The sequence below is a fragment of the Acanthopagrus latus genome, chromosome 12 (genome assembly GCF_904848185.1).
Source record: "Acanthopagrus latus isolate v.2019 chromosome 12, fAcaLat1.1, whole genome shotgun sequence".
NCBI classification, from domain to species: domain Eukaryota; kingdom Metazoa; phylum Chordata; class Actinopteri; order Spariformes; family Sparidae; genus Acanthopagrus; species Acanthopagrus latus.
The window spans coordinates 19,532,183-19,557,728 of record NC_051050.1 but is presented as its reverse complement, the minus strand read 5'-3'; the positions used below and the strand labels follow the sequence as shown (position 1 = coordinate 19,557,728).

The window sequence follows — 25,546 nt, the reverse complement described above, 5'->3', positions numbered from 1 at the left end:
TTCACTTGGATCATTTCTCCAAGATTTTTTTACTTTCCAATACTAATTTTATCCACCAGAAGCTAAGGTACGCTGCTGCCCGACATTTCTTCAAGCTGAGTTTTAATTTCTCCGTGCACTCTAAAAACGATGTGCATTTACTGAATGTTGGCAAACTCTAAAAAAGTGATGTCAAGTTTTAAGTGCCTTAGTGCTTTTTAAATGCTTTTAGACCTATTTAGTATTTAGAACATGCAGTGGTGCACTTCAGCCTCTTGTGGTTGAAATTAATATTAAAACAACAAGCCTTAATATTCTGCTCTGTGTGTTTTTGTGTGTTTCAGCGTCCACTGTCCAGCAGGCTGCGCCAGGGCCAGTTACACTGTGTACGGCACCTCAGATTACCGCGGGGTGTGTGAACGTGTTGTCTTATCTGTGCCACAAATTCTGTTCAGTGTCAAAGGACAAAAAATTCAAACTGAATACATATAAATATCTGTGTGCTCCGTCTCCCCCTGACAGGACTCAAACATCTGTGCTGCAGCTATCCATGCTGGAGTGATTCTCAATGAAGTCGGAGGAGATTGTACTATGTTGAAAACTGCAGGACTGGACTTCTATGCCGGCTCCACCAGGAACGGCATCACCTCAAGGCAGTAAGTAGTCAATATTCAAACTAAATCTGTTTTATTAATGTGAAGTGCAACTGTCTGTTCAGGTTAATTCAACATCAAATTTTTTCTCTCCAGATATGATGGGAGCTTTGGTGTGTCTTACACTTTTGCAGATGGGGGTGAGTTTAGATGCAATTATAATAATCCCTGAAATGATTAAACTACGTTTTGTTTCTCGTTCAGGACACTCACTGATTGCTCTCTCTCTCTCTCTCTCTCTCTGACAGAGCTGAGGTGTTCAGGGCCGGACTGGTACGAGTTTGCAGAGTTCTGCTACAAACCTTTCCAAGACAAAAAGACATGGCACAACGCCCGGACCGCCTGCAGGAGTCTGGGTGCCGAGCTCGTATCCATCCGCTCGATTAAAGAGCAGCTCTGGCTGGAAAGCTACCTGTACCTGGGTATGGAATAACATGTGATGAGCCTGAAAATGAGCTTTTAATGATTCACCTGCAAAGCATTTTGGGATCCCAATTTAATTATGAGAGTTTGTTTTTTTGTCATTTCATAACTGAAAGGTGAAATGATGCAGTGTGTTGAATATTTTATTTTTTTTGTCCTTTACAGAAACTAGTGACGTGTGGACCGGTATGAATGACCTGGATTTCCCTGGCCTGTTCACCTGGTCTGACGGACACATGGTGACCTTCACTTACTGGGCTCCCGGGGAACCCAACAACCACGCTGGGTACAATGAAGACTGTGTCGAGATGTTGAGCCGAGTAAGTAAACTGAAGAAAAAAACAAACAAACAAACAAAAAAAACACACTTCCACACACCGGTTAAATACACACCAAAATTCGACCAGTGTGCACCGTGCATGAAAAAATCCAGGCTGACCATATAACTTCTACCTAAATTCTTTGCATTAACTTGTGGTTATCGTGATGTTAATGTCATCCAGACTGGCAGATGGAACGACGTGACCTGCTCAGAACTCAATACCTACATATGCAAAATGCCCAAAGGACATTACCCGGTGCCCTCTGTGAAACCCACCGTGTACGGATGCCCTCAGGTAAGACGAACTCTGCTTTTTTTTTCTTTTTAAGTTTTGGCCCACGTTAACACCTGTTAAAAAGTTCATCTTATGTATCGATGTCAGGGCTGGGACGCGTACGGCTACGCCTGCTACTGGATGGAGGAGACTCCCAGGAGCTGGTCGGAGGCGAAGGAGTTCTGTGAAGGCCAGGACAGCTTCTTGGTGCACCTCGGAGACATGTGAGTCAGAGACGTCATTCAGTTAACCTTTGTGGATGTGTTCTTAAGTAGATTAAATGACAACAAGGATTTAGCCTCTTAAAATACTAAGTTATCAGAATTAAGAGGTCTGGTTGGCTATAATTTGGTTTATAATAATAATAATAATGATAATAATAATAATAAGCCAACATTTGAGCCGCACACAAGGAAGCCGAGTCTAAACTGAGTTAAAACAGGAAGGCAGAACAGAAAATGTAAAAGCACAAAAAGACGATACGATTAAGTCCAAGTAAAAGCAATAAAAGCAGAAAAATAAAGAGAGAGGAAAAGAAATGCAAAAATAGAGATAAATAAAAGAATAAAATTTAATACAGGATGATGAGACAACCTCACATCAGAGGAATTAAGAACAGTTACAGAGATTTAGAGCACTAAAAAGAATACAGGATAATAAATAGATGAAAAATAAATAAACGCAGTAAAGGATGGTAAGAAAGAAGAAAAAAATGGCATCACATGAGAGTAATTAAGAACAGAAATAGACTGATACAAGATAGAAAGTTGAAGAATCTGTTTAAAAGAGTTACTTCACATAATAAACATTTACGTCTCTGTGTGTTTGCAGTTACGAGCAGGCACATTTCACAGTGGAGCTGTCAGGAAAGACTGGATTCTGGTGGATTGGCCTGCGAGCTCAAGGAGGAACGAGTGGAGGGGTGGACTACTACTGGGACAACGGCGCACCTCTCACCTTCACTCACTGGGACAAAGACCAGCCAGGTACAGACCTGACACTTACCCCCGTATCAGCCGGACACCTTGACGGTATTCGCGCTGGGAAACAACTCTGTCCTTTTTCTCTCTAGACAGCGGAGATGGCAAATGCGTGGCGATGACCTCGGGTCAGATCGGTGGTTTCTGGGATGACAAGGAGTGCTCAGAGAAGTTCAACTTCTTCTGCGAGAAGCCCAGGCCCGACATCAACCCGCCCACAAAAGCCCCGACTCCTCCTCCAGCGCAGGGCTGCGCTAACGGCTGGACGGCTCAGCCTCACTTCAGATACTGTTACAAGGTATTCAAATCAAACAGCAAAAACTGTGACTCTTCTTCAGTGGTGAGTTTTCCTGTGCTGACTTTTGGGCTGATTCGTTGCAGCTCTTCCACAATGTGGACTGGTCCATGAAGAAGAGCTGGGGAGCAGCACGTGAGGACTGTGTCTCCCGCGGAGCTGATCTGGTCAGCATCCACAACCAGGAGGAGGAGGACTTCCTGTCGCTGTACAGCAAAGGCACCAGCAAGTGGATCGGCCTCAAGCGCAACCCAACAGAGGGAGGCGAGTAGAATGTGTGTTTTTACTGAATCAACCCTGGTGGAAGCTTATTGGTACACGACTAAAATGACCTTTCCCCATCATGTAGGATACTCCTGGAGCGATGGCACCCCTGTCAGCCACACCAACTGGGGTCACGGGGAGCCCAACGACCACGAGGGCCGCGAGGAGTGTGTTGAGATGGTGAGTAGCACCAACGGGACGTTCTCCTGGTGGAACGACCTGAACTGTGACGCTCACCAAGACTGGATTTGCAGAATTACCAAGGGAAAGAACCCCATCCTGCCCCCTGTGCCCCCGTCTCCTGTCCCAGGTAAATAGTCCCAAAAATATGCCCGACCTACCTGCATGAACGGGCTTTTTGTTCTGCTGGTGCAACAGAAGACAACCAGGAAAACGAGCGTGTAAGGGTAGGAAATCACAATCAACCTGTCTCGACCCTCAGCTCCCGACTGTGGGCCAAACCCCGGCTGGAGGAAGAACAACAACATCTGCTACTATTACAACGACACTGACATCGTGGACTTCCACACAGCAATGGTCCGCTGCTACAAGGAGAAAGCCAGGCTCGTCAGCATCCACAGCACAGAGGAACAGGCCTTCGTCAACACCATGGTACGCCTTCGCCTTCACAGCAGAATGTATGTTGTCATGTGTCGCAGCGAAACATGTTTGCGTCACGTCCGTCTCGCTCTTCCAGGTGGGGACAGGTGAAGTCACCGCAGCCTGGATTGGGATGTGGATGTCTGGCATCGCGAGCGGACAATACCAGTATGTGTGTTTGGTGAATTTAACAGGAAAATCCTTCCTAAAGAAAGACGATTTCACTCTCCAAATCGTTGCAAAAAGCGAAAGGATTTTCTCTTTATGACGTCCACACCAGAGGTCAACACTGATGTTTCTCTGTTTTACCTGCACAGCTGGGTGGACCACTCTGCTGTTTCCTACACTCACTGGGCTCCAGGTGAGCCCAACAACGCCAACGGGGAGGAGCAGTGTGTTCAGATGAACCGACACCAAGGTACTGAAATTCCCCTTCACTTCAGAATCACTTCCATCTTCTCATTTTTTCAGTTCGTCTTGGTCTCTCCTACCTGAGATGGTGTCGGAGGAAGCAAGATGCACATTAACAGTAGGGGCAGTCTCAGGCTTGTGTGGGGGATGCAATAGGGTCACATCAGCAGCGTCCACATGACTGGAATTCACCACACTTTAATATTGTAGACTAGATATAATATTCAACCACATCATAATACAGAAATATTACATCTGCAAAGCCAGAGGGGTGGAGATTTGGATTCATCTCGTTATAGAAGAAAATTAAATGATGCAAGCTGTTTACGCTGGTTGTGATATTCATGATAAACTCGTTAAGGTACATGGAATGATGCCAACTGTGGGCGGGCTGGAGCAGGTTACGTCTGTAAGAAGCTCCCTGGAGATAACCACACCCCTCCTCCACCCACACAGCCCTGGGAGGGCAACTGCCCTGAAGGTAACACACACTTTTTTTTTTAATTATTAACATGCAACATTTTAATTCAGTGTGTTCTTCCAGCTGTTTTCATCCATGAAATATGATGCAACCCACTGACCTTCCTTCCCGCCAGGTTGGATGCGATTCAGGGATAAGTGCTTCATGTTCAAAGGGAAGAAAAACGACATCAAAGCCAACTGGACTTTTGCTTCGAGTTGGTGCAAAGACCAAGGAGGAGCACTGGCCATTATTGACAACCAGTACGAGAACGGTGAGCTAAATCTACGAGACTTAAAACAGTCCAGGTCAAAGAGACGGCTCTCTTCATTTTGATCCTTTCGTCTCCTCCAGACTTTGTGTCCAGTTACCTGAAGGACCTCCACCGCCCCACGTGGATCGGCCTGTCAGATATCCTGGTGGAGAATCAGTACGCCTGGAGTGACGGGGTCAGCTCCGTGAAGTACACCAACTGGAACGAAAACGAGCCCAACAACGCAGGAGGAGCGGTCAGTATACTCACTCTACAGAGTTGTACATGATAAAACCTACACACTGTGTTTGAGAAGCTCATGTTTACAGTTCAGATCACTTCAAGCTTTCTTGTCGTCTTCAACAGGAACACTGTGTGGCCATAAGTCACAACTACCTGGTGACCGGCAGGTGGAACGATGACAGCTGTCATAAGGATCACAGCTTCGTCTGCTCCAGGAAGAAATGTCAGTAAACACTCCGGTTTCTTCTTAACATTGATCTCCATTCATTAACAAGAACATATCAAACATACAGACATTTCTCCATTTGCTTGATCATCAGCAAGCACCATTGATCCTCCACCACCAACCAAGAACCCCTGCCCGGATGGTTACATCTCCTGGTACCAGAACTGCTACAAGCTGGTGGAGGAGCCAGCGACCTGGGACGCAGCTCAGACGGTCTGCGAGCAGCAGGGAGGCAACCTGGCCAGTATCGACATGAGCTACGATCAGGCCTTCATCGCCGGAGTGGTGCTGCAGGGCAAAGCTGATGCCTGGATCGGACTCAGGCGCAAGGTAGAAAAAAAAACCCCACAGTAGTGAAACATGAAAAGGCAACCTTGGAAAACATTCTATGTATAAATAAACAGCAATCAAAGTAAAAAAAAAAAGAAAAAAGGAAAGAACATAAAAAATGATTCTAACCCTTTAACCAGTGAACCCAAACTTACATTTTCTTGTAATGCAGGAGGACGGCTCCTACATGTGGACAGATGGCTGGCCAGTTTTCTTCACTCAGTGGGGACCGGGAGAGCCAAGCAACATTGACGGCGAGGGTTGCGTGAGCATGCACGGTTCGCCAATGTTCCACGGGACCTGGAACGACACCAAGTGTGACGTCTCTAAACCCTACATCTGCAAGATCTCCTCCGGTATGCAACAGAGTGCTTTTAATCTTCTTTCATGCATGATTCTCTGCAATGACACACACAAAAGTGTAACACTTGAGGAGTTGATCATTATGTAACTTACGTCGTCTCTCAGAGAAACCTCCACCGACTCCAGCTCCCGGTGATGGGAAGTGTCCGCTCTTATGGTTCCCCTACGGCCGCTACTGTTACTACGTGTACGACGGTCAGCAGGGTTTCTCCTGGCCAGACTCTCGACACTACTGCCAGTCGATCAGGGGGGACCTGGCCTCCATCCACAGCAGAGCAGAGGTCGAGTTCATCAGGAACCTCAACTACACCAAATATCACCACATCTGGATCGGCCTCACCAGGGACAACAACTGTGAGTGTGGAACTGGACAAAGGAAGAATGAAAACAATGTTTTCTTTGAGTCACAATTCAGTTAATAAAATATGATACGTATATGTATACTGACCGCTTTTGATTTTGTAGTCGGCTGGGCCTGGACTGATAAGACGGCTCTGGGCTTCACCAACTGGGCTCCCAATGAGCCAAACTTTGCCTTCCACCCCGGGGACGTGGCTGAAGAGAACTGCGTGGAGATGTACCACGACGGACACTGGAACGACAACAACTGCCTCGAGAAGAGAGGTTTCGTATGCCGCCACCGCCAGTGTAAGGATTTATTTTATTATCACTTTACAAACATTCTGATGTAGAAGACCGATTTTCCACAGCTTTTCACTGTGGTTTTAAAAAGATCAACAACAGATTAAAAGCTTCTGTGTGAAACTGTCTTTCAGACTATACAACTGATGATGGCGGCAATCCAATAATTCCCACTGATGGTCCAGATGTTAGTGGCAACAGTAAGTGTGGCCAAGTTTACAGTTTGAGTGTCTCATACAATGTACAGCAATGCTAGCTGCATTGCTAGCATGGCTGAATGTCACTATCAGGTAGAGATTCATGTTCAACTGTTTTTACATCAGCGCTGACACGTCTGTGTTTCTGTTTGCACAGATGGAGGGGTGGTAGCTGGCGCCATCATTGGAGCCATTCTGTTTATAGTCTTGATTGTCGGACTGATGTATTATGTCATCAGAGTCCGGGGTTACAAACTGAGCAGCTTGAGCCTGCCAACAAGATCCACCAGTAAAGCTGATGTGGTAAGTTATTGATTAGTTATTGTGAGATGTGAACAACATTTTATAGGAGTGTACATGCTAAAGTTGTGTTCTTTTTCTGTTGCAGGTCACCTTCAACAACCCCAACTTTGAAACAGACACGTAAAAACCATCATTCGGGTTTTGTACAGTACATCGAATTTGCTTCTTTTTTAAAAACAAATCAGTGATTATGTAGCATTTAAGTTTCCCCGAGTTCTTAAAGTTTCAACACTATTGTAAATACTGTAATAGACAAATGAAAAATGTATTAAAAAGATTATTATAGATTATTTTCCTTAGTTGCACTTATGTCTCTGAAGTGCAGCAGTTATTTTGTAATGTTTACAGCAGAGTAAATGTTCATGAACAGTTTACTCTTAGAAAAAAAAAAGGATTAAAACAATAAACTCATTTCCAGTGTTTATTAATGTCTGTACACTGCAACACAAATTCTTTAGATATTTCACAAAAGGAAAAAAAAAGCATCCTTCAAATGTTTCCAGTAAATTATTATTTGGACAAGAAGTGTAAACTTATGCAGAGAAATTCATAGAGGAGGCACCAACAATTAAAGATGATGGAAATAAAGCCACAGGTTGGAAAGGACAACAATTGAAGATGCATGATTTCTGAATGTCGAATTCCAAAATAACAGTTTAGACATCCGTGTTAAGAAACTAAAGATCACATCTTTAGCAGCCTGTACATAAAAATAATCAGTCACGGCACCAGTGTTCTTGCTCCGTACTTAAAAAAATATCATCATTTGTGTGTGAAAATAAAGTTAGGAACACTTTGTGATCCTTGTTTAGCCCTTTTATCATGTAACTGCACAGACACACCAACTGAATCAACAAGGGAAACGTTTCCAAAACCCACAAATGCTAATCTAAAGCAATGTTTCTTTTTACCATTTCATACTGATTATTTTTTGTGTCCCCGTGTTTATCAATAAGAAGCTGTGACATCAACACCTCACTAAAGCCAACAAAACCCGTGCTTTATTGCTTAGAATCAAAGTTACAATAAACAAGACAAGCACAGTCCTGCTGGTCTTTGGGAACGTGGTCTTTTGTCCAAAAAACACACTGAAATTAACTACAAATACTCAAAAAGTGCATTCTTCACTAAGCTATAGTTTGGCCATTTATTCTACTCCCACAGATCTAGTAAACATTTTGCAACTCAACATTTGCTGCTCAACAAAAGTGTGGGAAACACAGAGGAGAGCAGATTACTGGTGCAAAAACAAATAAAGGGAACACTACTGTTGTTTCATAACTGTGGTCGTTCCACTATACTTAAAAGGTAACTCAAACCGGCCAGTGTGAACCACGACATCCACCAGAAAGTCAGGGATGTCAAATTATTCCCCCTTTTGTTTTTGCAGGAAGTCAAGACAAGAATCTTCTTTAAGTAAGATGAATAATTTACTTTCCATTAGGAGGAGGCACAAGAGCTTTTTTTTCCCCAACAGGATGACAAGAATAAAAATCTGGCGAACAAGTCGCTGCTTGTGAAGCGCATCGCTGCTGCCACGACCCTGAGCTGCAACCATCACAACGAAACCATGTGACAATCCAGTAATCTGTTTCCAATCATCATTCGCTCTGATTCAGACAAGAGCAGACAGGTGAGACCTAAAGCGAAATGGTAATGCCTTGAAATGATACAACGACATGAACAGATTGCAGCCAACAGACTCTACGTGGTCACAAAGAGCCTCCGTGTCTTATTATTATTCAAACGTGATTTGTGACTTGAATGTATCCTGATTTATCCAAATAATTTAACCTACATTCAACATGTATTTTAACCAGTGGGGACATTTTGGCACATGATTTTTTTGTTTTATTTTTTCCTTTAACTGCACTAGTCTTTGCACAAAAAGTGCATTTTAATCCAACCAGAACTTTAAATCTGGTAACAATCAGCTGAAAAACTGAACCACTAAAATAGAAAACTGAATGCTGATCTGGTTTTACTGTTACTAAGCTTTTTTTTGGCAGCAACAAGTTTCCCATATGCACCTGATCTCTACTTCCTGAAAAGTAAAAAATTAGATGCCGTCAGGTGTACAAAAAGCACAAGAAATTACCTCATCTCCGCGTGAAATGCACACCTGACTTATCATGGGTGAGTTGTAGAAGAAAACACAGTGCAGAATTTAAAAAAATTCAAAATCCCTGAATCCAAATCAAACTGAGCAGTAAGACAGACACAGGGGAAAAAAAAGAATTTCTTTTCAAGATAAATTAAATAAAATCAAATAGAAACAATTGTGTAGTGATGAACAAACGTTGTGATAATAAATAAGACCTGTGTCAGTACTCGCTCCACAATCATGTGTGTAAAAATCATAGAGCCACTAATAAAAGTACTTTTGGTTATATTTGTACTTTCATCCAATTTCAGTTAAGGTCACTCCTGAATAAAGCCCTGATTCCCAAATGTTTCACGACATCAGCTCACAAAAGAACAGGAAGGTACTAAGCAGGTGCAAATCATAAAATAGGTGGATTACAACAGATGTAACCAAAGTTCATAAAAGTGCCAGAGAGAGAGAGAGAGAAACACCAACGTGGACATGAGAAAAAAATAAAAAATAAGTGCAATAATCAGTGTGATGTCCTCGAGAACATGAGATGAGTTAACGTTCATGTGAAGTGAAGATAAAGACGACTGTCACAAGCCTGAGGGGCAGCTCAGGGATGAGAGGCAGCTCGGAGGGTTTGCAGACATCCAGCAGCAGCAGCAGCAGCAGCAGCAGCAAGAGCAGCAGGTTGTTGGTCACTTCACCTTTTGGCTGTCCATCCTCAGCCAGTGGACACCCTGTCTCGTGTAATGGACCATGGAGCTCATACTCGACGTCAGGCTCAGTGGGCCCATAACAGTGTCCAGCTCTGTCAGCATGCCTGGAACATACAGAAACATCACAACACTTCACAGGCTCATCTGTCTAATAAAGTAATGGCTTTTTGGCACCATAGTCGTGGGGGTGTTTTTTTTTTTTCTTTTTTATTATTATCGTCATGATTAATCGATTAGTTGTTTGGTGTATAAAATGTCAGAATATTGTGAAAAATGGAAAATCAGTTATGTCCTCAAAGGTTTCCTTCTTCCAAGAAATTCAGGCTACTATCGTAGAGGAGTAAAAACAAACAAATAAACAAAAAAACAGTGGCAGTATTTTAGGGTACATTTTTGGGGGTGGGTTTAAAAAAAGTCTTTTGCTGAAAAAAAAAAAAAAGATATTTGAGAAAGTCTTGGTCTCAGCTTCACACAGGGAAAAAAAAAAGCGGAGTGGGGAAAAAAAACCCAAAACAATTAATAGAATGTTTTTCCTTGTAGGGAGAGAAAAAAATATAGTTTTGTGTGTGTGTGTGTGGGGGGAGTTTCCTCTTGGAATTGTTTTCTTGTGGAGGAAAACAAAAATTAATGTAGTGGCTAAAAAATATATAATAATAACAATAATTTTATTGAAACTGGGTGAAAAACATAAAAATACAATTCACCCAAACTTGTTTTTTACTCCAGGATTCCCAAGGCCTTAACCATGTTGCAGTATTTGCTTACTGCTCCACTTCCTCCAAATTGTCACTGTATGATGCAATTTATAACTTTATAGAAGGTGCCAAACAAATAAAATATATTCAGTTATTGCTGATCGTTATCAGCCTTATTCCATCCATTCTTACCACTGCCTTTGTGTGCCAGCTCCTCCGCCTGCTCCCAGATATCATTAGCGCTCAAGAATAATGTGGTGATGTTGACATAGCTGAACGCCACTTGCTCAATGGCTCGTGGAACCACCACGGTGCTGCTGACGGGGTCCGTGACCAAAACGCTGCCACTGTGGCTGGAGCCAGGACCTGAGCTGCTGGATGTGCTGGCTGGAGACGGCATGCTGGGCATCGGGGACGGGGTGTCTGCGACTCTAACGGGAGATGGATAAAAACATTTTTGATCCTTTGCACCTCTGACTTAGCTTTATGTCCAATATGTCCAACACGCTGAGGACTTACTTTGATGATAAGGCAGAGGAATCGTTTGTTTTCGGAGCAGAGTTCTGAAGATAAATGAAAAAATTGAATTTGATGAGCAAAACAAATACAGTATTTTTAAGTGCTGTATCGTAGAAAGTATTGTAAGTCATCGATCTATGCAGAGGTGCTACTTTCCTGTCTCAGTATACATTTTTTGTTAACTAATAATAAATTAATACTCACATTGAAATGATCAGTGAGGGTCTTTGAATACTTGAGTGCAGTTTTTTGTTTGTGGCGAAACATGGCCATATGCAGGAGAGACTGGCACTTCAAACTACAAGAAACAAATGTTATTCAACTCTTCATAATCTACTTGACTTTTCAAGAAAACAAGAAAATTCAGTTGTTAACTACTTTAATCAAGCTAAAAAAGGAAGTTAACTAGAACCAATAATGTTGTTAACATTGTGACGTGTGGAGGAACAACATATTAAGTATCATCTACATCTTACCATAAAGCTGAAAAGTCCTTTTCTGAGGCTGGAGCAGAGGGGTCCACTGTGTTTTTAAGTTTCAGTACAAACCTGTGAGAGTGGAGAATGTGCAGTAAAACTAATGCATGAATCAAATTTAGTTGTGGAGCCAAAACTTTTAAATTCTAGCTTTGATATATAAAAAAAAAATTAAATATCTGTGACCGTGACAAGGTGGAAGAGTCTGTGGCTTTGTAAACATGCAATTTAACATTTACAAAAAAGCTTCTGAGAGATTATCAGTTATGACAATGAGTTCGTACTTGAGCAGTTCAACGGTCTCTGCAAACATCGTGTAGGAAGACATGGAAATCTGTGGATCTTTCTCCATAGCAATGCCACTTTCAACGAAGAACATGGCCGCATCCAGGTAGTTAAAAGCTTTACTGAATTTATCTGACTACAGAGACAGAAAAACAGGAAAAAACACAGTCTGGTTGTAAGTTATTGGTACTAGTAAGTTGACTGTAGTCACTTTAAAGAAATTAACAAACCAAAACAGAAACTTACCTCTGCATCAGCTTTGTGCTTCAGTTTTTTGGCCTCCTTTATGTAATGCTTCACAGGATAATGCCTACAGGTAACAGAAGCTTTATTATAGTGGTAACAGTTTTACAGTTCAGTGATACAACACATGAAGACTTTTCTAATTTAGGTTAAGTTAAATCAGATATGTGTAAATACTACAGAGTTCCAAACTAAAAAACAACAGGGAGATGAGGTTACTACCATATATTAATCCTTTTTTTTGTGCAGGAAGTCCATATGATGTGATTACTTATAAAATATTCTTTGATTGATTGTTTTTACTTAAAAATACTTGTCCCATCTGTGATGCAGTAAAAATATTTTTTCCTCAATTTCAGTTTTTATTTTAAAGTTTGAATAATATCTTGATGATTATTGGGATAGTATCAGGTATCGTACCTGTTGGACAGGATAATCATGACATGAGTTCACTCAATCATCAAGTTTCAAAGGATTTTTACCTATCCTCAAATCTGAGCAACGGTCTGTTGGTCAAAGTCTGCCTGGACGGCTGTGAAGCTGATGGGACGGCGAAGGTTTTCTTTGGGGGCTTCTGCTTGGATTGCAGGGCAGAAGTTTAATTAAAATATGACATTTTTCCCTTCTTATGTAATAATGCATTAATAAGCTTACTGAGAAAAGATGCAGTGCTCTAACTTGATATTCATTAGCACTGATCGTATATCCTGCAGTCACCTTTTCAGAGTGTGGGTGCTCTGTGTTCTTTCCACTGCTCCTCTTGTGCTTGCCAGAGTCTTTGCTGTTTGAAGCCTCCTTACTGGTCTCCTTACTGGTGTCCTTACTGGTCTCTTTACTGGTCTCCACAAAATTGCGTTTTTGTGGCTTTGAGTCTTTAGTGCCTTTGGGTGTCGGAGGCTGCAGCTGCAGAGGAACAGGATTTTTCTTGGGTTTCTTTCGCTCCCGCTCCTCTGTTGAACTCTTGGAACTTCTGTGGGTGATAAGATATGAGAAATGTGAGTGATTTGACTGAAGTGGCAACAAAAATCACATTTAATTTAAAACTTGTTAAACGTGACCTACTCCAGTTTGACAGAAGCTTGACTTGATGAGGTATTTTTGTTTTCCAGCCTTGGTTTCTTCTTGGGAATAGTTTTGTTGTCTACCTCAACCTAGAAGACAACAAATCACACATTAAAGTCAAAACTGATTCATTATATACATGGATGCTAACTAGAACAGCCCATCATATTTCTCACATTTTGAGGTATACTCTTTTTGCTGGTTTTGGTGAGTTTGTGGGTTGAACAAGCATCACTGCCCCCTCCATCTTGCTCTCTGACCAGTGCTGTTCTCTTTGCATCGCTGGGTTTCTGCTGGCGGTTGAAGGAGGTCTGAGGGACTCTTGAGAGCAGACTTAGATCAATCTTCACCAGCAGGGACTTAGGAGGCCTATGGGAGACTCGAGAACTCTTGGCTGTATGCCCGGTCATCCCCAGGTGCTTGTGGGTTGTTTTGGTGCTCTTCTCTGACTTTGGTTTGCTACAACTGATTCTGACTGACGGTGCAGGAGACTGCTGATCAGGCTGAGCAGGATTTTGGGTGGGGCAGGAGCAGGGGTTCGGATATCCCACACCACAGGTTGTACACGAACTGTACAGAGCAAGCGAGACGTCAGGCTCCGAGCCAGCCTTCCGCTTGTCAAGTGTTGTGTGTTTAGAAGTCCTCTTACTGTCTCTTTTAGCGTCACTGCTGTCCTTGCTTTTCTTGCCATGCCCTGTTTTCGTCTTTACCTTGGGTCTGTCTGTGAAACACGGGTCTGAGGGTCGTGTTTCTACGACTTCCTCACACTTCACAATGAGAGCTGCATCAGCGCGATCCTGGCGATCTGCATTTGCTGTTACTGAGGAGTACGTGCATGAAACTTTCCTGCTACAGCTGTTTACATCAGCAGAGGGGGATTTTTGGCTTCTTTGCTGGTTAAAGGTATCCTGAGGGTTTTCACTGTACTGCTGGGGCTTTCCAAGGCTATCAGTATACGCTTTCTGGTGAGAAGAAAGCTGAGGTTTAGACTCCCTGGTGGGATCGACCGCCTCTACACTGGAGTGCTTGGAGCTCTGAGTCGGCGGTGGATGTTTGTGAGCAGGGCTCTCAGAGGCACCGCCTCGACCTTCGGTGCCGGAGTTCTGCTGGCTGGACCTGATCCAGTTCCCCAACTGCCAGTCAACATGAGTCACCGCTGGAGCATCAGGCTACAAAACACACAACATTGTGAGCAAGAAATAGTTCAGAGAATGTTTAGATTTATGTGTCCTTCATTTAATATACAAACAGGACAAGCAGCAAATTACCTCTGTTTTGACTGAACTGCTCACTGGGTGCTGAGGTGGCTCCTCTGTGGTGCTTTCACTGTCTGACTCTGATCTTGAGCTACTCTCTGAGTCGCTGGAGCTGGCAGACTCAACCCCTCTGGAATGTACTTCTTTAAATGATCTATAGCACGCACACAGAAACACAATAATATGAGACAGCTGTGTTATAATTGAATAACAAATATCATGGCCTATGTGCCCAGGTTGTGCTGGTTAACAGTGTGAATGGCAAATATTACACATTTTGTTAATTTTACAAATGTTTCTAGAACGGCAACAAAGTTTAATCAATGACTAAATTGGCAAAACAAGTACAATTTTGATAAATGTTTTATTCATTCAATCACAAATTCCAAACAGTTGCCATTTCTTTCTTTCTAGCTGCAACTTCAATGATAATATTTTCTTCTAATTGTCATGTAAAATGCTTCTATGATGTGAATTGATGTCGGGTATAATCAAGTTTTATTCACCACAAACTTATTCAGACTAACTGGTTGAAAACAGTCAGTAAAACTTTGACTCTTATGAAGACAGTTTGTCTGGTCATGACATTGTTTCGATTATACTGCAAGAAATCAATGATTCTATTTCAAGTTTGGTAATCTGCAACAGTCCTCAGATCGTCAGTTACAGTTCTGCTGCATGTCATATTTTGAAAATTATGGCACAAAAACTGTGTTTTTCAAAGTCACTTACGATGAGGTGCTCTGCTGGAGGAGTTGGGATGGATCTGCAGGAGATGCGTCATATTTTTCTGGAGAGAAGCGACAGGGAAAACAAATGTCCAACAAAGAAACAACACAGGTGGATGTCATTGTAAAAAATATTCACACTGATGTGAAACTGATTTTGGCGCACAACAGCCGAGTTTTGTTTTATAAAGTTTTCATAAAGCTTTTTTAAAGATACCAAAAAACATCACAGATTATAAACTTGATAACCACTAGAAAGACCAGACCTTTAAAATATGACTATATCCGAAAGGCTGTTTGTTTCCTGTTAAATTCAACATTATACATCTGTTACTAACATCTATTTCAACATAAAATTGAATGGATCATACGGATTATGCAAAGCTTCATCTCCAGGAGCACAGATTACAAATTTGTATTTGTATGACTAAAGTCATTAAGTTAGTAGAGCTCTGAATCAATAATAATACCCACATGACTCATCAGAAGTATGTCTCATTTCTACAATCCTGTGGGTTTGCATTCTTTAACAGTCATACAGGCACACAATAACCTAAAATGTTTTGTTAGCATTTTCTAAATTCCACACATTCCTAAAATCCACAACTGCTGCACAAATCGTGTTTTTCGTGCCTGATGTGATGTTAAATATAAAACTCATCCAATCGTGGTTGCATCGGCTGGTAATGTTTTCACCTTGTGAGTCTGTGTGTGTGTCATCATGGCTAATGTGGTCCTGGAGGCAACTATTATAGTAGGAACCACCACAGAAGCAGTCATATAGTTTTGTGACACATCACGCCTCTCTTTTACATGACTGGCTCTTTCTCTTAGGAGAGGCTAATTTGAGATTAAATTGTAGGGTTGTTTCTCTCCTCTGGTATTTTGTGGTAAATACACAGAACTGGGCAGCGGGGTTGTACAAGTTTCCATAGAAACACAGAAGAAAACGAGAGGAGAGGAGAGGAGAGGAGAGGAGAGGAGAGGAGAGGAGAGGAGAGGAGAGGAGAGGAAAATAAGAAAGCAGTAGAGAAGGACAGTCAAGATGAAGAAGAGGTAGAGAAGAGACATAACAAACTCTCTCTATGAAGACACAAAAATATAATTTCTAATTAACTATTTCTTATCATCATTTTCATCTTGTTCTGTGCCTGTATTACACTAATTTCCTCATTACTCACTTTGTCCTGGACACGAAGAGGCATTCTCTGCTTCCTGTTAAGACAGAGAGGGAAAATGAAAAATCAACATTATGAGAAAAATATACATCATGAGATATCTTGCATGCAAATTATCTGCCAAATATTGTCAGAATTAATCAGCTAATCATTTAATTTGTCATGAACTTGGGACATCGTTATTTTCTCCACATCAGTCATAAATACAAAGACTTTTTTAATGTTATTTTAAATGCCAAAGAAAGCGGAAAATCCTTCCATTAAAATCACTGGAACCAGCAAATGTTTGACAATTTTGCAATATGTGAGACCACTTGATTTGGCTAAATTAAACTACTTAAAATTTACATTAGCTGCACTGGAATATTGTTTGTATGATTTGTCCTCTGTCCTTCATCTGAGATCGTAGCACAAGCAAGGATGCCGGATTATACCCACCCTATTGGCCAATGGGCATAAAAGCCATACAAATTTAAATATTTCTCAACCTTTAAGCACTTACCTTGGCTGGGAACGGGGACTTGGAGGGTTCACCTGTGCTAGGTGTGCATATAGCTGTCAGGAGAGGGGGACACGAGCGGGTCATTTCCTGTAGAGGGGTAAAAAAAGAGACAGGGGAGCCAAGAGCCGATCAACATAGCTCAACTACAAAACAGGTGTCACACTATATAAACTAAACATCAACATAGGATTCATTCTTCAGTACAGGCCAGAGGCACATGCTGATCTTAGGGAGGTCTGTGAAGCTGTGAGGTGAGTTATCAATTGAAAATAAACAGAAATGTAGTGATAAAGAAATACTGTAGATCCAGAAGAGAGGGCTGTTGCAAGAAAGCTAAAGAAAAGCATATCTGCATTTGCTAAACTTTGTGTGGTTATTGAGCAACTAGTGTGTTTGCTCTTCTATGGTTGAAAATATAACACGAACACCTTCAACTTTTGTTACAGCCACAGTACAAAGGTAACACATTTTCTACGAATCCCTGTTAACAATCAGACAGCATGACATATGCACCTACATCTGTCGAGATACCAGAGCTGTTAAGCAGTTTGCTGCTATTCATGCACAAGTGGTTTTGAACTGAAATGTAAGACATAAATCAGCCAATTTGAACTATAAATAAGAATTAAAAACGGCTGTACTTACCCTCAAGATGTCCTCGACACACTGAGCTTCATTTGTCCTCGACTGTAGAAAGAAAAAGGAGTCATTGTGAGTTTACAAAAAGACCAGGAATTCCTGTGGGCAATTATAACTCAAACCCCAAACATAAAAAGGTTTGTTTAGGGCTTTACCGAGCAAACCATTTATGATATCTGACAGGAAAAACATAAATTAATTAATAGGCCAGGTTTATGTATTGCCATGCAAGATTTCAATGTCTTTTATTTCTAGTGGGAAACTGTCTTTGACTATTTTTAGAGGATTTCAGAGGACTGATAAAGAGGTGCAACACATAGTGCAACGACAATCACCTGAAGTTCAATATCAGCAAGACCAAAGTATGGTGGACTAAAATGCTTAACATACAATATCAAATTTTTATAAAGCTACAAGTTACAAACACAAGGTTACTGTCACCAATTCAGCAACCAACCAAAAGTGAATTATAGTCCTGATTTCCCCTCTGAGAGTGATATTGTGTTGAGCCAGAAATGTGTTATTGCAGGATATTATGATTTTAAAGTGAAGGTTAAATTAAAAGGAAACATTTTTGCTTGAAAAGGGATTGATTATTACAATAGCTGCCAATTAATTTGCATATGATCTATTAATTGATAGACTAAACTTGGCAGCATTAGCCCTATACTACAGCACCACTGGATGAGTGAAGGACTACCTGTCAGGAAGCAACCCAGACATTAAATAAATACTGTGTGTGTGTGTGTGTGTGTGTGTGTGTGTGTGTGTGTGTGTGTGTGTGTGTGTGTGTGTGTGTGTGTGTGTGTGTGTGTGTGTGTGTGTGTGTGTGTCTCTGACTGAGTCAACAGGCTGTATATTTGTTTGTTTTCAGACCTGTCTTTCAGTTTTTTATTATGAATGGACAGTGTTTGAGATATGGTTGGAGTGAATGAGCCTCCAGACTAATAGGGTTGGTGACAAAGCTTATTTATTGTTCTGCTGAGCCCAAGGTTGAAGTTATCAGAGGCAGCTGAGTGCGCGCACACACACACACACACACACACACACACACACACACACACACACACACACACAGGCTTTTTGCAACACGCACCTGAGTAAGACATGATACCACATGCTCGAATTCTGTCATACTGGGTATTGATATCAACTACAAGCCGTACAAAACAACCATTCCCAAAAGGACTACTCACTTTTAACTGTTTTCTGAAAGGTCATTGTGTTTTCTTGATATTCTGTTTTATGTTCACATAGTGGTTTTTGCTGGGGTCTGTACCAAACAAGATTGTTCCCTTACATCAAGTGAGTTTGTAGGGCAGGGCATCTCTGCCATCAATCTTTTCCTTATAATTCATTTGTCAGTGAGGTTCTATTTTCATATTCATATGTTTATTTTTAGAACTGCAATTTTGAGCAACTCTTTATTTTGTACCATTTGGTTATATCCATTTCCTTTGTCTAAACCGCACCCATTAGCCCTTTTGTTTTGTAAATTGCCTTACTTAATTTTATTCATAACCAAGTCTGACCACAATGTTAATAAATAACTATTTTTAACCAACAACGTCTGATTTTATGAAGCTACCCTTTACCTGGAGCTGGGCTGTAATAAGACAAGACCAAGGGACATTGCTGACTATACCGTCTAATATATGGCTTGTTGCAGATGTTGAATTTGAGCGTGGATTGGAGGGTTGGTGAGAAATAGTCGAATGAATAACTACCAAACTATCTAACACTGGACAAGTCCCAGCAGAGAGAACAGCAGCACATTCAGCACTGCTGTGCTGCGGTAGGAGGGTGAGGGGGAGGTGTGGAGCGCTGCAGGTGCAAGGGTTGTGTGTGCGTTTATGTGAGACAAAGAACAGATGAATGAGTTGAACTGGAGTTCAGCCAAACTCTCCAAAACAAAGCATGTCTTACCTGACTGCCTGAAAAGTCAAGCAAGAAAAATCAACACAACTGAGGGACTTTAGAGAACATCCTGAGATCAGCAGACACTCACTCCGCTTAGTCCAAAGTACAATATATTCAAAGCCCAGACAACAGTGGCGAGAAACAACAAGAAGGACTTTACTCCTCTTATCTTCACCCAAACAGTCTGTGGAAGCACCAGACACGAGAGTTGGTAGTAAATGATATTGCAAGACAATCTTGTTTTATGATGTACAATATCTATATTACAAGAGAGGGAGATACTTCACTAAGAAGGAAATCGATCATATACTACCAAATCTAATTTACTATTGGATGCTACCTTAATGCTCAACAGTTTCCTCGTGTAAAATAAGATGACTGTTTTTGTTTACAGAGAACCAGAGTAAAACTTGGTTTTACTCTGGTTCATATACATACAAAAAACAATAAAGCACATATCTTAATTACATTATAGTTACATTGTCAGGTGTAACTTGATTACATTTTGATTACATCAAGTTTTAAGTTCCTGGGAATCTACATCACTGAGAACCTAACATGGTAATCACACAATGCCAACACCAACACCCACACCAGCTACAGTCTGTCCACCCTGCTGCCATCTGGCAACAGATACAGAAGTATCTTTTGCCGTACCACAAGACTACAGAGCAGCTAATTTCCTGAGGCTGTGACACTCATCAATTTACTCTCTGCAAGCCACAATAGAAAAGTTTAGTTTTTTTTCTTATGTAGCATGAAGGGACTAACAATTATAAATCACAGACATTACACTCACCTCTAAAAACTGTGGCAGCATCTTTGCTTTGCCCAGGTCAGATTTGTTGATTAATTCCGGTAGAGGCACGTATGGCTCTGGTGAAGGCTTCAGCTCTGGAGACTCACTGACCACCTGGTCCTGACCATCCATGGGCCGCACATATGCTGTTGGCTTCTGGGTCATGACTACACTGGGCTGCTTAGACAGGAGTGAAGGGAACGTCTGGGAAGGTAACACATTGCCCTTGTTGGCTTGAGACAGAGGTGTATCTTTGGGGGACTGTTTTAGGTTAAATGTGGAAACATCCATGTTGCCTGTGCACTCGGAGGGGCGTTCTGTTGAGCCTTGAAGCTGACGTCTATCCAATGTCTCCTTAGTGTCCATGTCAGTGTTGTCTTGGTCACTGGAACCTAGGAAGGGTAGTGGTGGCTTCACATCGGGAGCCTGACAAGACATTTCCTGGGTAAGACTGACACGCTCCCTGAGATCTGCTTCACTTTTCTTTTGGTGATGTGCTGAGTGGCTGAGCTGACTGTGGTTCAAAGATGAATTCCCATATTGGTTTGGAGAAGAAGAGGTGTTAGACGTCCTCAGGGGCTGAGAGGAGTATCCGCTACTAGATGGGGCTTTCTGACTCTGAGTGGACGTGTAATGGATCAGGTTATGGAATGGCGGTTTGGTTGGTTTATCCGTGTCTGGCTGACCCTGATCCGACTGTGAGAAGGTCACATAAGAAGGAATGGGTGAAGGCTCAATGGCAAAGGGATTAGGATTATTTACATCTTCATAACTGCCCAACATCCTCTTGATTCGATTGGAAAGCTCATCCCCTTTGTTTGTCTACAAAAAGAAGGTGGAAACAGTTATGTTAACAGAGGACAAATAACCATAATCTAATAAACATAATTACATCTAACTAAATGTCTTGATCCCATGGTTGTTTAATCCCCAAAGAAACATACGACAAAGCAACAACACTCAAGCTTTAAACCCTCATTGATGTTTTCTTCCCTTATAATTCTACTTTTGCCAGAAATGCTGGTTTAATATTTGAAATCTTGACAAATGCCAACATTTACAGGTTCAGTCTACATACTTACATACGTACATACATACATACATACATACAGACATACATAACTCACTTAAATCTCTCTAAAATTAAAGTGTGACTTGACTGTCAAGATGTGAGTTAGACAAGAGAGGAGTTAAGAAAAAGGTTGATAGTTTTATTTAAGTCAACTTTAATTATTATCGTGTGCTCACTGCAATTGCACTTACAGTAATTCAGCAAAAATTCAGCAGACTGTTCCATCTTTTTACTGTATGGAGGCTGTTAGGGCCATTTGTAGCCTCAAGGGAAGAGTACAGAGAATACTCTTTGCGAAAAAAAAAAATTGTGACATCTGCTCTGCATGTTTTCCCAATAAAAAAAAATTCTTAATTTGTATTTTTTTCAGTTAATATTCTCTTCACAAGATGCAGAAAGTGACAATAAATCACAGATATGGCAGGATGGCTCTGTGTAGTAACGATGCAGACAAAAAAGATTCTGCGCATATTGTGCTTTAAATCCAACACTTAAGATAAGTGGAAAATAAGCATATTTTATAACAAGTACATTAGAAGCACTGTTAGAGTCTACACTGCTGTTCACATGCTAATGGGTCAACAATTTGTCTGAACTCGTCTGCCAAGAACCTAATGTGGTCTTTACCTTGTATGGTTTGCCAAAAAGTGGCACATTCTCAGGGTTAAGTTCTTTGGCTTGTTGGTTTGTTTCTTGGTTCCTCTGTTCCCATGCTCGGAGGCGAAGGAGGTTCCTTTCTTCATTGTATACACTGTAAATTGAACATTGCAAAAGAAAGACAGATCTTAAAATTAGCATCGTGCATCATTTCAACAGCAACACTAAATACAATTACCCAGTTAGATGCCACAGGTTAATATTCAGTAAGCGCCTCGTACATTAAAATTTGAATCCAACCACCAAACTACAATTGATGACATACTCCACAACTCAATGGCTCAGATTGTAAAACAGTCTGTTATTTACATTTTGTAGCAGAGATTTTCTATGATTCTAAATGCTTCCAACCCCCAGAACAATGAATGTGTCTTATCAGTTTTAGCTAAAGACAGCAGATAATTTGGAGACAGAAAATATATGACATCTTATCACACACTTATCTCCCCTGGGGGCAGAGCAGCAGTCTAATGGGGGAAGACAGTGCCCGTCATATCCACAGAAAAGTGCAATTAGGCTCACAGACACCTTGAGGATTCACTCCAAAACTCACATCTGTTCTCACTTGTCCCTAAAGATGGCGTGAAGCCCATGCAGACATCAAATGGATGATTACAACTGCAAGCCCTGATATGATGCCAATGGCAGAGAGAGATGCTTTACTATAGTATATTACCATGTGGAACAACAGCAGGCCACATGGGATCAGATCTATGTAATACTTTCAATATATCAAAGTGTGCTTGACATTTATCAACTTCATAGTTTTCTTCCAAAAAGACAGTGTTGATCATCCTCAGCAACCCCAGTGGGATGCTTCCATGGCAACAGGTGGAGCAGTGCAGATTTGGGATTAAGCCAAACAGATGAGCACTCACTCATTAATTTCACAGACAGACTGGCCAACATTACTGGTACAGCCCAGTCAGTCAGAGGAAGTACATCAGAACAACCGAGGGCTAAAGCAACAGCATACTGTGGATGTATTAAATGTAAAAAAAAATTAGATTTTTTTTCCTGCTGATTGTGCATGTTGAGGATGCAGCACAAGCAGTTTACAAAAATAAGTTGCAAAAGCTGCTGAGAACATCATCAGAGGTTTAATCATTGATGAGGCTGGAACATAAACTGTTCATGATAGAGACTCTGATGTAATCTTAATGTGTCTAATTATCTAGAGTTACATCTGAGCAAATACTGTAGTGATATCACCTACGTGTTTTCTTCTCTTGGTTTTGAAGGCTGCATTACAGTAATGTAATGGTGTTTTATCAATTTACCAGACTATGTGTTATTGTTTTAATATTTTGTGAAATTAGCAATAGTAATCTCTCCAACGTTAATGCAGTAGGTAAAGGTGTTTGTTGAAATCTATTTTCATGTTTGACTGTCATCCAGTCCTATAATTTTTGAGGGGCTCTTTGGAAGATTTAAAACCTCAAGACATATGTTGTGTATTGCACTATAGTCTAAAAATATCAAAAAATATTTTTACTTATTATATAAAATATTGCCATATTGTTTAGTTCAAGAATTTTAACTGTCTGTTAATTTACAGTTGATGTGCCCTCAGTGCAAAACCTAAACCAAGGGTGTATTCATTCATGAGAACACATTAAATTGTTGTTCAATACAATGAAGCGTAACAAATAAGAGAAAAGGAACTGAAGACACAAAGAACTTAGAGGGATATTTTACTTTTTACTATCAAAACTCAAGGCCACACAGTGATTTAAATAAAATGTTAAGCCTCCCACACAGTTCTGCATCACAGGGAGGAGGTGAGAGTTCCTGGCTCTGTATCTCCTCTGAGCCAAATGCATAAATCCTGAGGGCCACAACAGACTGAGAGGCGATCTGGGAGTGAGTGACGAATGTTAGGGGTTCCATAGGGTGAATTCAAGGAGACATATTATGCTTTTTAAATGTTCTTTTTAATTTTCAGGCCCATAATTTTATTTTGGGTTACCACTAGAATACATGCTTAATGCTCACTGTATGCAGCACTGTATTCTCTCTCTGTCTGAAACGCTGTTTTAGCTACAGTCTCTTTGCAGACCCTCCTCCAGAAAACCAAGACTGCTGTTATTGGTCAGCTCAAACACGTCTGAGCCAGCACTGCTAACAACAACAACAACGACAACAGAGCAGCTTCACTAAATGAATTCTTATTTGCCAATCTAGCTGCTAGACGTTTATTATACAAATGTATGTGATGTTGAGAACTAACGGTATTGAAGGCTACACTACTGATGAGGCGTTTCAGGGGCAGTGTTTTGTGTGGGAGAGAAGAGCTACTTTTTGTGCGGACTTTTTAACTTTCAAGATCATAATATGCACAAGATCCTTATACAGAACACTCACAGAAGAAGAAAAACTGACAAAGCCTTTCCTTTAAATTTATAAGGAGAAAAAAAAATCCATGTCTTATTATCTCAATAATAGTGTAAAAAAAATAAATTAAAAAAAACAGTTTGAATTTCTTCTCCAAAACTACATAGTGCCTCTTTAACTATAGAGTCTGCAAGAAAGTTGACGACCACATCATTATATTGATAAATAAGAATAACGGTGATCACAACTGTTATTTTAAATTGAAAGGAAAACTTTTGCAAATATCTTCTGCTCAGTTTATCACATCCGAAGTTTTATTTTCATGTTACTGTGTGGTTGAGTCTAGTTGCCCTGTGTTTTGGGTGTTTTTTTGAGAAATATGCAGTTAAAAAAAAGAAAAAAAAAAAGACAGTAATCCACTGTTGTCCAACTTCAAACACGCCGTTCGAGGCTTTAAAAACCAAACATGTCAGCGAAACAGCTTGTATAAACAGCAGCTTTAAACCAGCTGGGTACAAATCACATCAGCCTGCTCTTTCCAGCTGATTCCACCTCCTCCTCGAACTGCTTATCAAGCTAAAAAACCCTGCATGTCACTTTCAACACCAACTACAGAAAGTCACCAAACCCACACCACCCTCCACCCGATACTTCCACAGAGTTTTAAACGCAAAACTTTTACTTTTAAGGACGTGTCAAGCGCGTTGCTTGCGAGCTGGCTAACCGAATCTTGCTAATTAACGTTCAGTCGGGCAGTGGAGCTAGCGCCCAGCAGCTAGCAGGCAGCTAGCCGCCGCTGTGTCTGCCTACCTCGGCTGAGATGCCATGGTGCGCCTCTCACAACAACCAAAGTTGGTTGTCATGTGTTTCTGACAGTCCTCACCACGGTGTCCTCCTCGCTGGGTCACATTGTTTATCGGTGGAGCTAATTAGTTTAATTTAAATGGCTGTCAGGCCGCCGTTGTTTAATACGATAGTTGTCTGCTAACCGTCCGTGTTTGGGTTGTCCACTCTCTCTGCCTACTGGATTGTTCTACTCTATTCTATCCGGGGACCGAGCTCTGCTTTATACACACAACGCGCTACGAACATGGCTAAAAACACCTCTACAGCAGTCGTGTTATTATTCCAAGTGTAAATACGAGGCAAATA

At 41.1% G+C, this 25,546-nt stretch overlaps 2 protein-coding genes across 3 annotated transcripts in view; one reads left to right on the top strand and one right to left on the bottom strand.

The window, feature by feature from the left end:
* LOC119029995 (macrophage mannose receptor 1) overlaps window positions 1–7,630 on the top strand; it is a 17,597-nt gene extending 9,967 nt beyond the window's left edge. Inside the window, exons 26-50 of the mRNA XM_037117279.1 lie at window positions 324–390; window positions 502–635; window positions 729–772; window positions 881–1,054; window positions 1,221–1,375; window positions 1,559–1,672; window positions 1,760–1,875; window positions 2,483–2,637; window positions 2,724–2,929; window positions 3,013–3,190; window positions 3,276–3,500; window positions 3,633–3,802; window positions 3,888–3,958; window positions 4,108–4,208; window positions 4,563–4,682; window positions 4,798–4,935; window positions 5,016–5,170; window positions 5,281–5,380; window positions 5,478–5,713; window positions 5,886–6,069; window positions 6,182–6,430; window positions 6,542–6,724; window positions 6,853–6,918; window positions 7,073–7,218; window positions 7,304–7,630. Coding sequence (XP_036973174.1) covers window positions 324–390; window positions 502–635; window positions 729–772; window positions 881–1,054; window positions 1,221–1,375; window positions 1,559–1,672; window positions 1,760–1,875; window positions 2,483–2,637; window positions 2,724–2,929; window positions 3,013–3,190; window positions 3,276–3,500; window positions 3,633–3,802; window positions 3,888–3,958; window positions 4,108–4,208; window positions 4,563–4,682; window positions 4,798–4,935; window positions 5,016–5,170; window positions 5,281–5,380; window positions 5,478–5,713; window positions 5,886–6,069; window positions 6,182–6,430; window positions 6,542–6,724; window positions 6,853–6,918; window positions 7,073–7,218; window positions 7,304–7,342 — 3,526 coding nt within the window. The 3' untranslated portion in view covers window positions 7,343–7,630. The remainder of the gene's footprint in view (window positions 1–323; window positions 391–501; window positions 636–728; window positions 773–880; window positions 1,055–1,220; window positions 1,376–1,558; window positions 1,673–1,759; window positions 1,876–2,482; window positions 2,638–2,723; window positions 2,930–3,012; window positions 3,191–3,275; window positions 3,501–3,632; window positions 3,803–3,887; window positions 3,959–4,107; window positions 4,209–4,562; window positions 4,683–4,797; window positions 4,936–5,015; window positions 5,171–5,280; window positions 5,381–5,477; window positions 5,714–5,885; window positions 6,070–6,181; window positions 6,431–6,541; window positions 6,725–6,852; window positions 6,919–7,072; window positions 7,219–7,303) is intronic.
* On the bottom strand, window positions 7,627–25,546 carry aff1 (AF4/FMR2 family, member 1). Of its 2 annotated transcripts, none has more exons than XM_037117280.1 (19): window positions 25,205–25,546; window positions 22,031–22,154; window positions 20,332–21,153; window positions 17,619–17,660; window positions 16,974–17,060; window positions 16,475–16,508; window positions 15,298–15,355; window positions 14,578–14,719; window positions 13,486–14,478; window positions 13,310–13,398; window positions 12,965–13,217; window positions 12,730–12,824; window positions 12,251–12,314; window positions 12,004–12,140; window positions 11,720–11,791; window positions 11,448–11,541; window positions 11,244–11,287; window positions 10,917–11,155; window positions 7,627–10,133 (listed from the first exon to the last, which is right to left on the bottom strand). In XM_037117280.1, exons 1-19 carry the CDS (start codon window positions 25,255–25,257, stop codon window positions 10,009–10,011), a joined length of 3,567 nt encoding a protein of 1,188 aa, XP_036973175.1. In that variant the 5' UTR covers window positions 25,258–25,546; the 3' UTR covers window positions 7,627–10,008. The 2 variants fall into 2 exon arrangements, with proteins under 2 accessions (XP_036973175.1, XP_036973176.1); XM_037117281.1 differs by having other exon boundaries at window positions 12,730–12,821; window positions 25,205–25,544.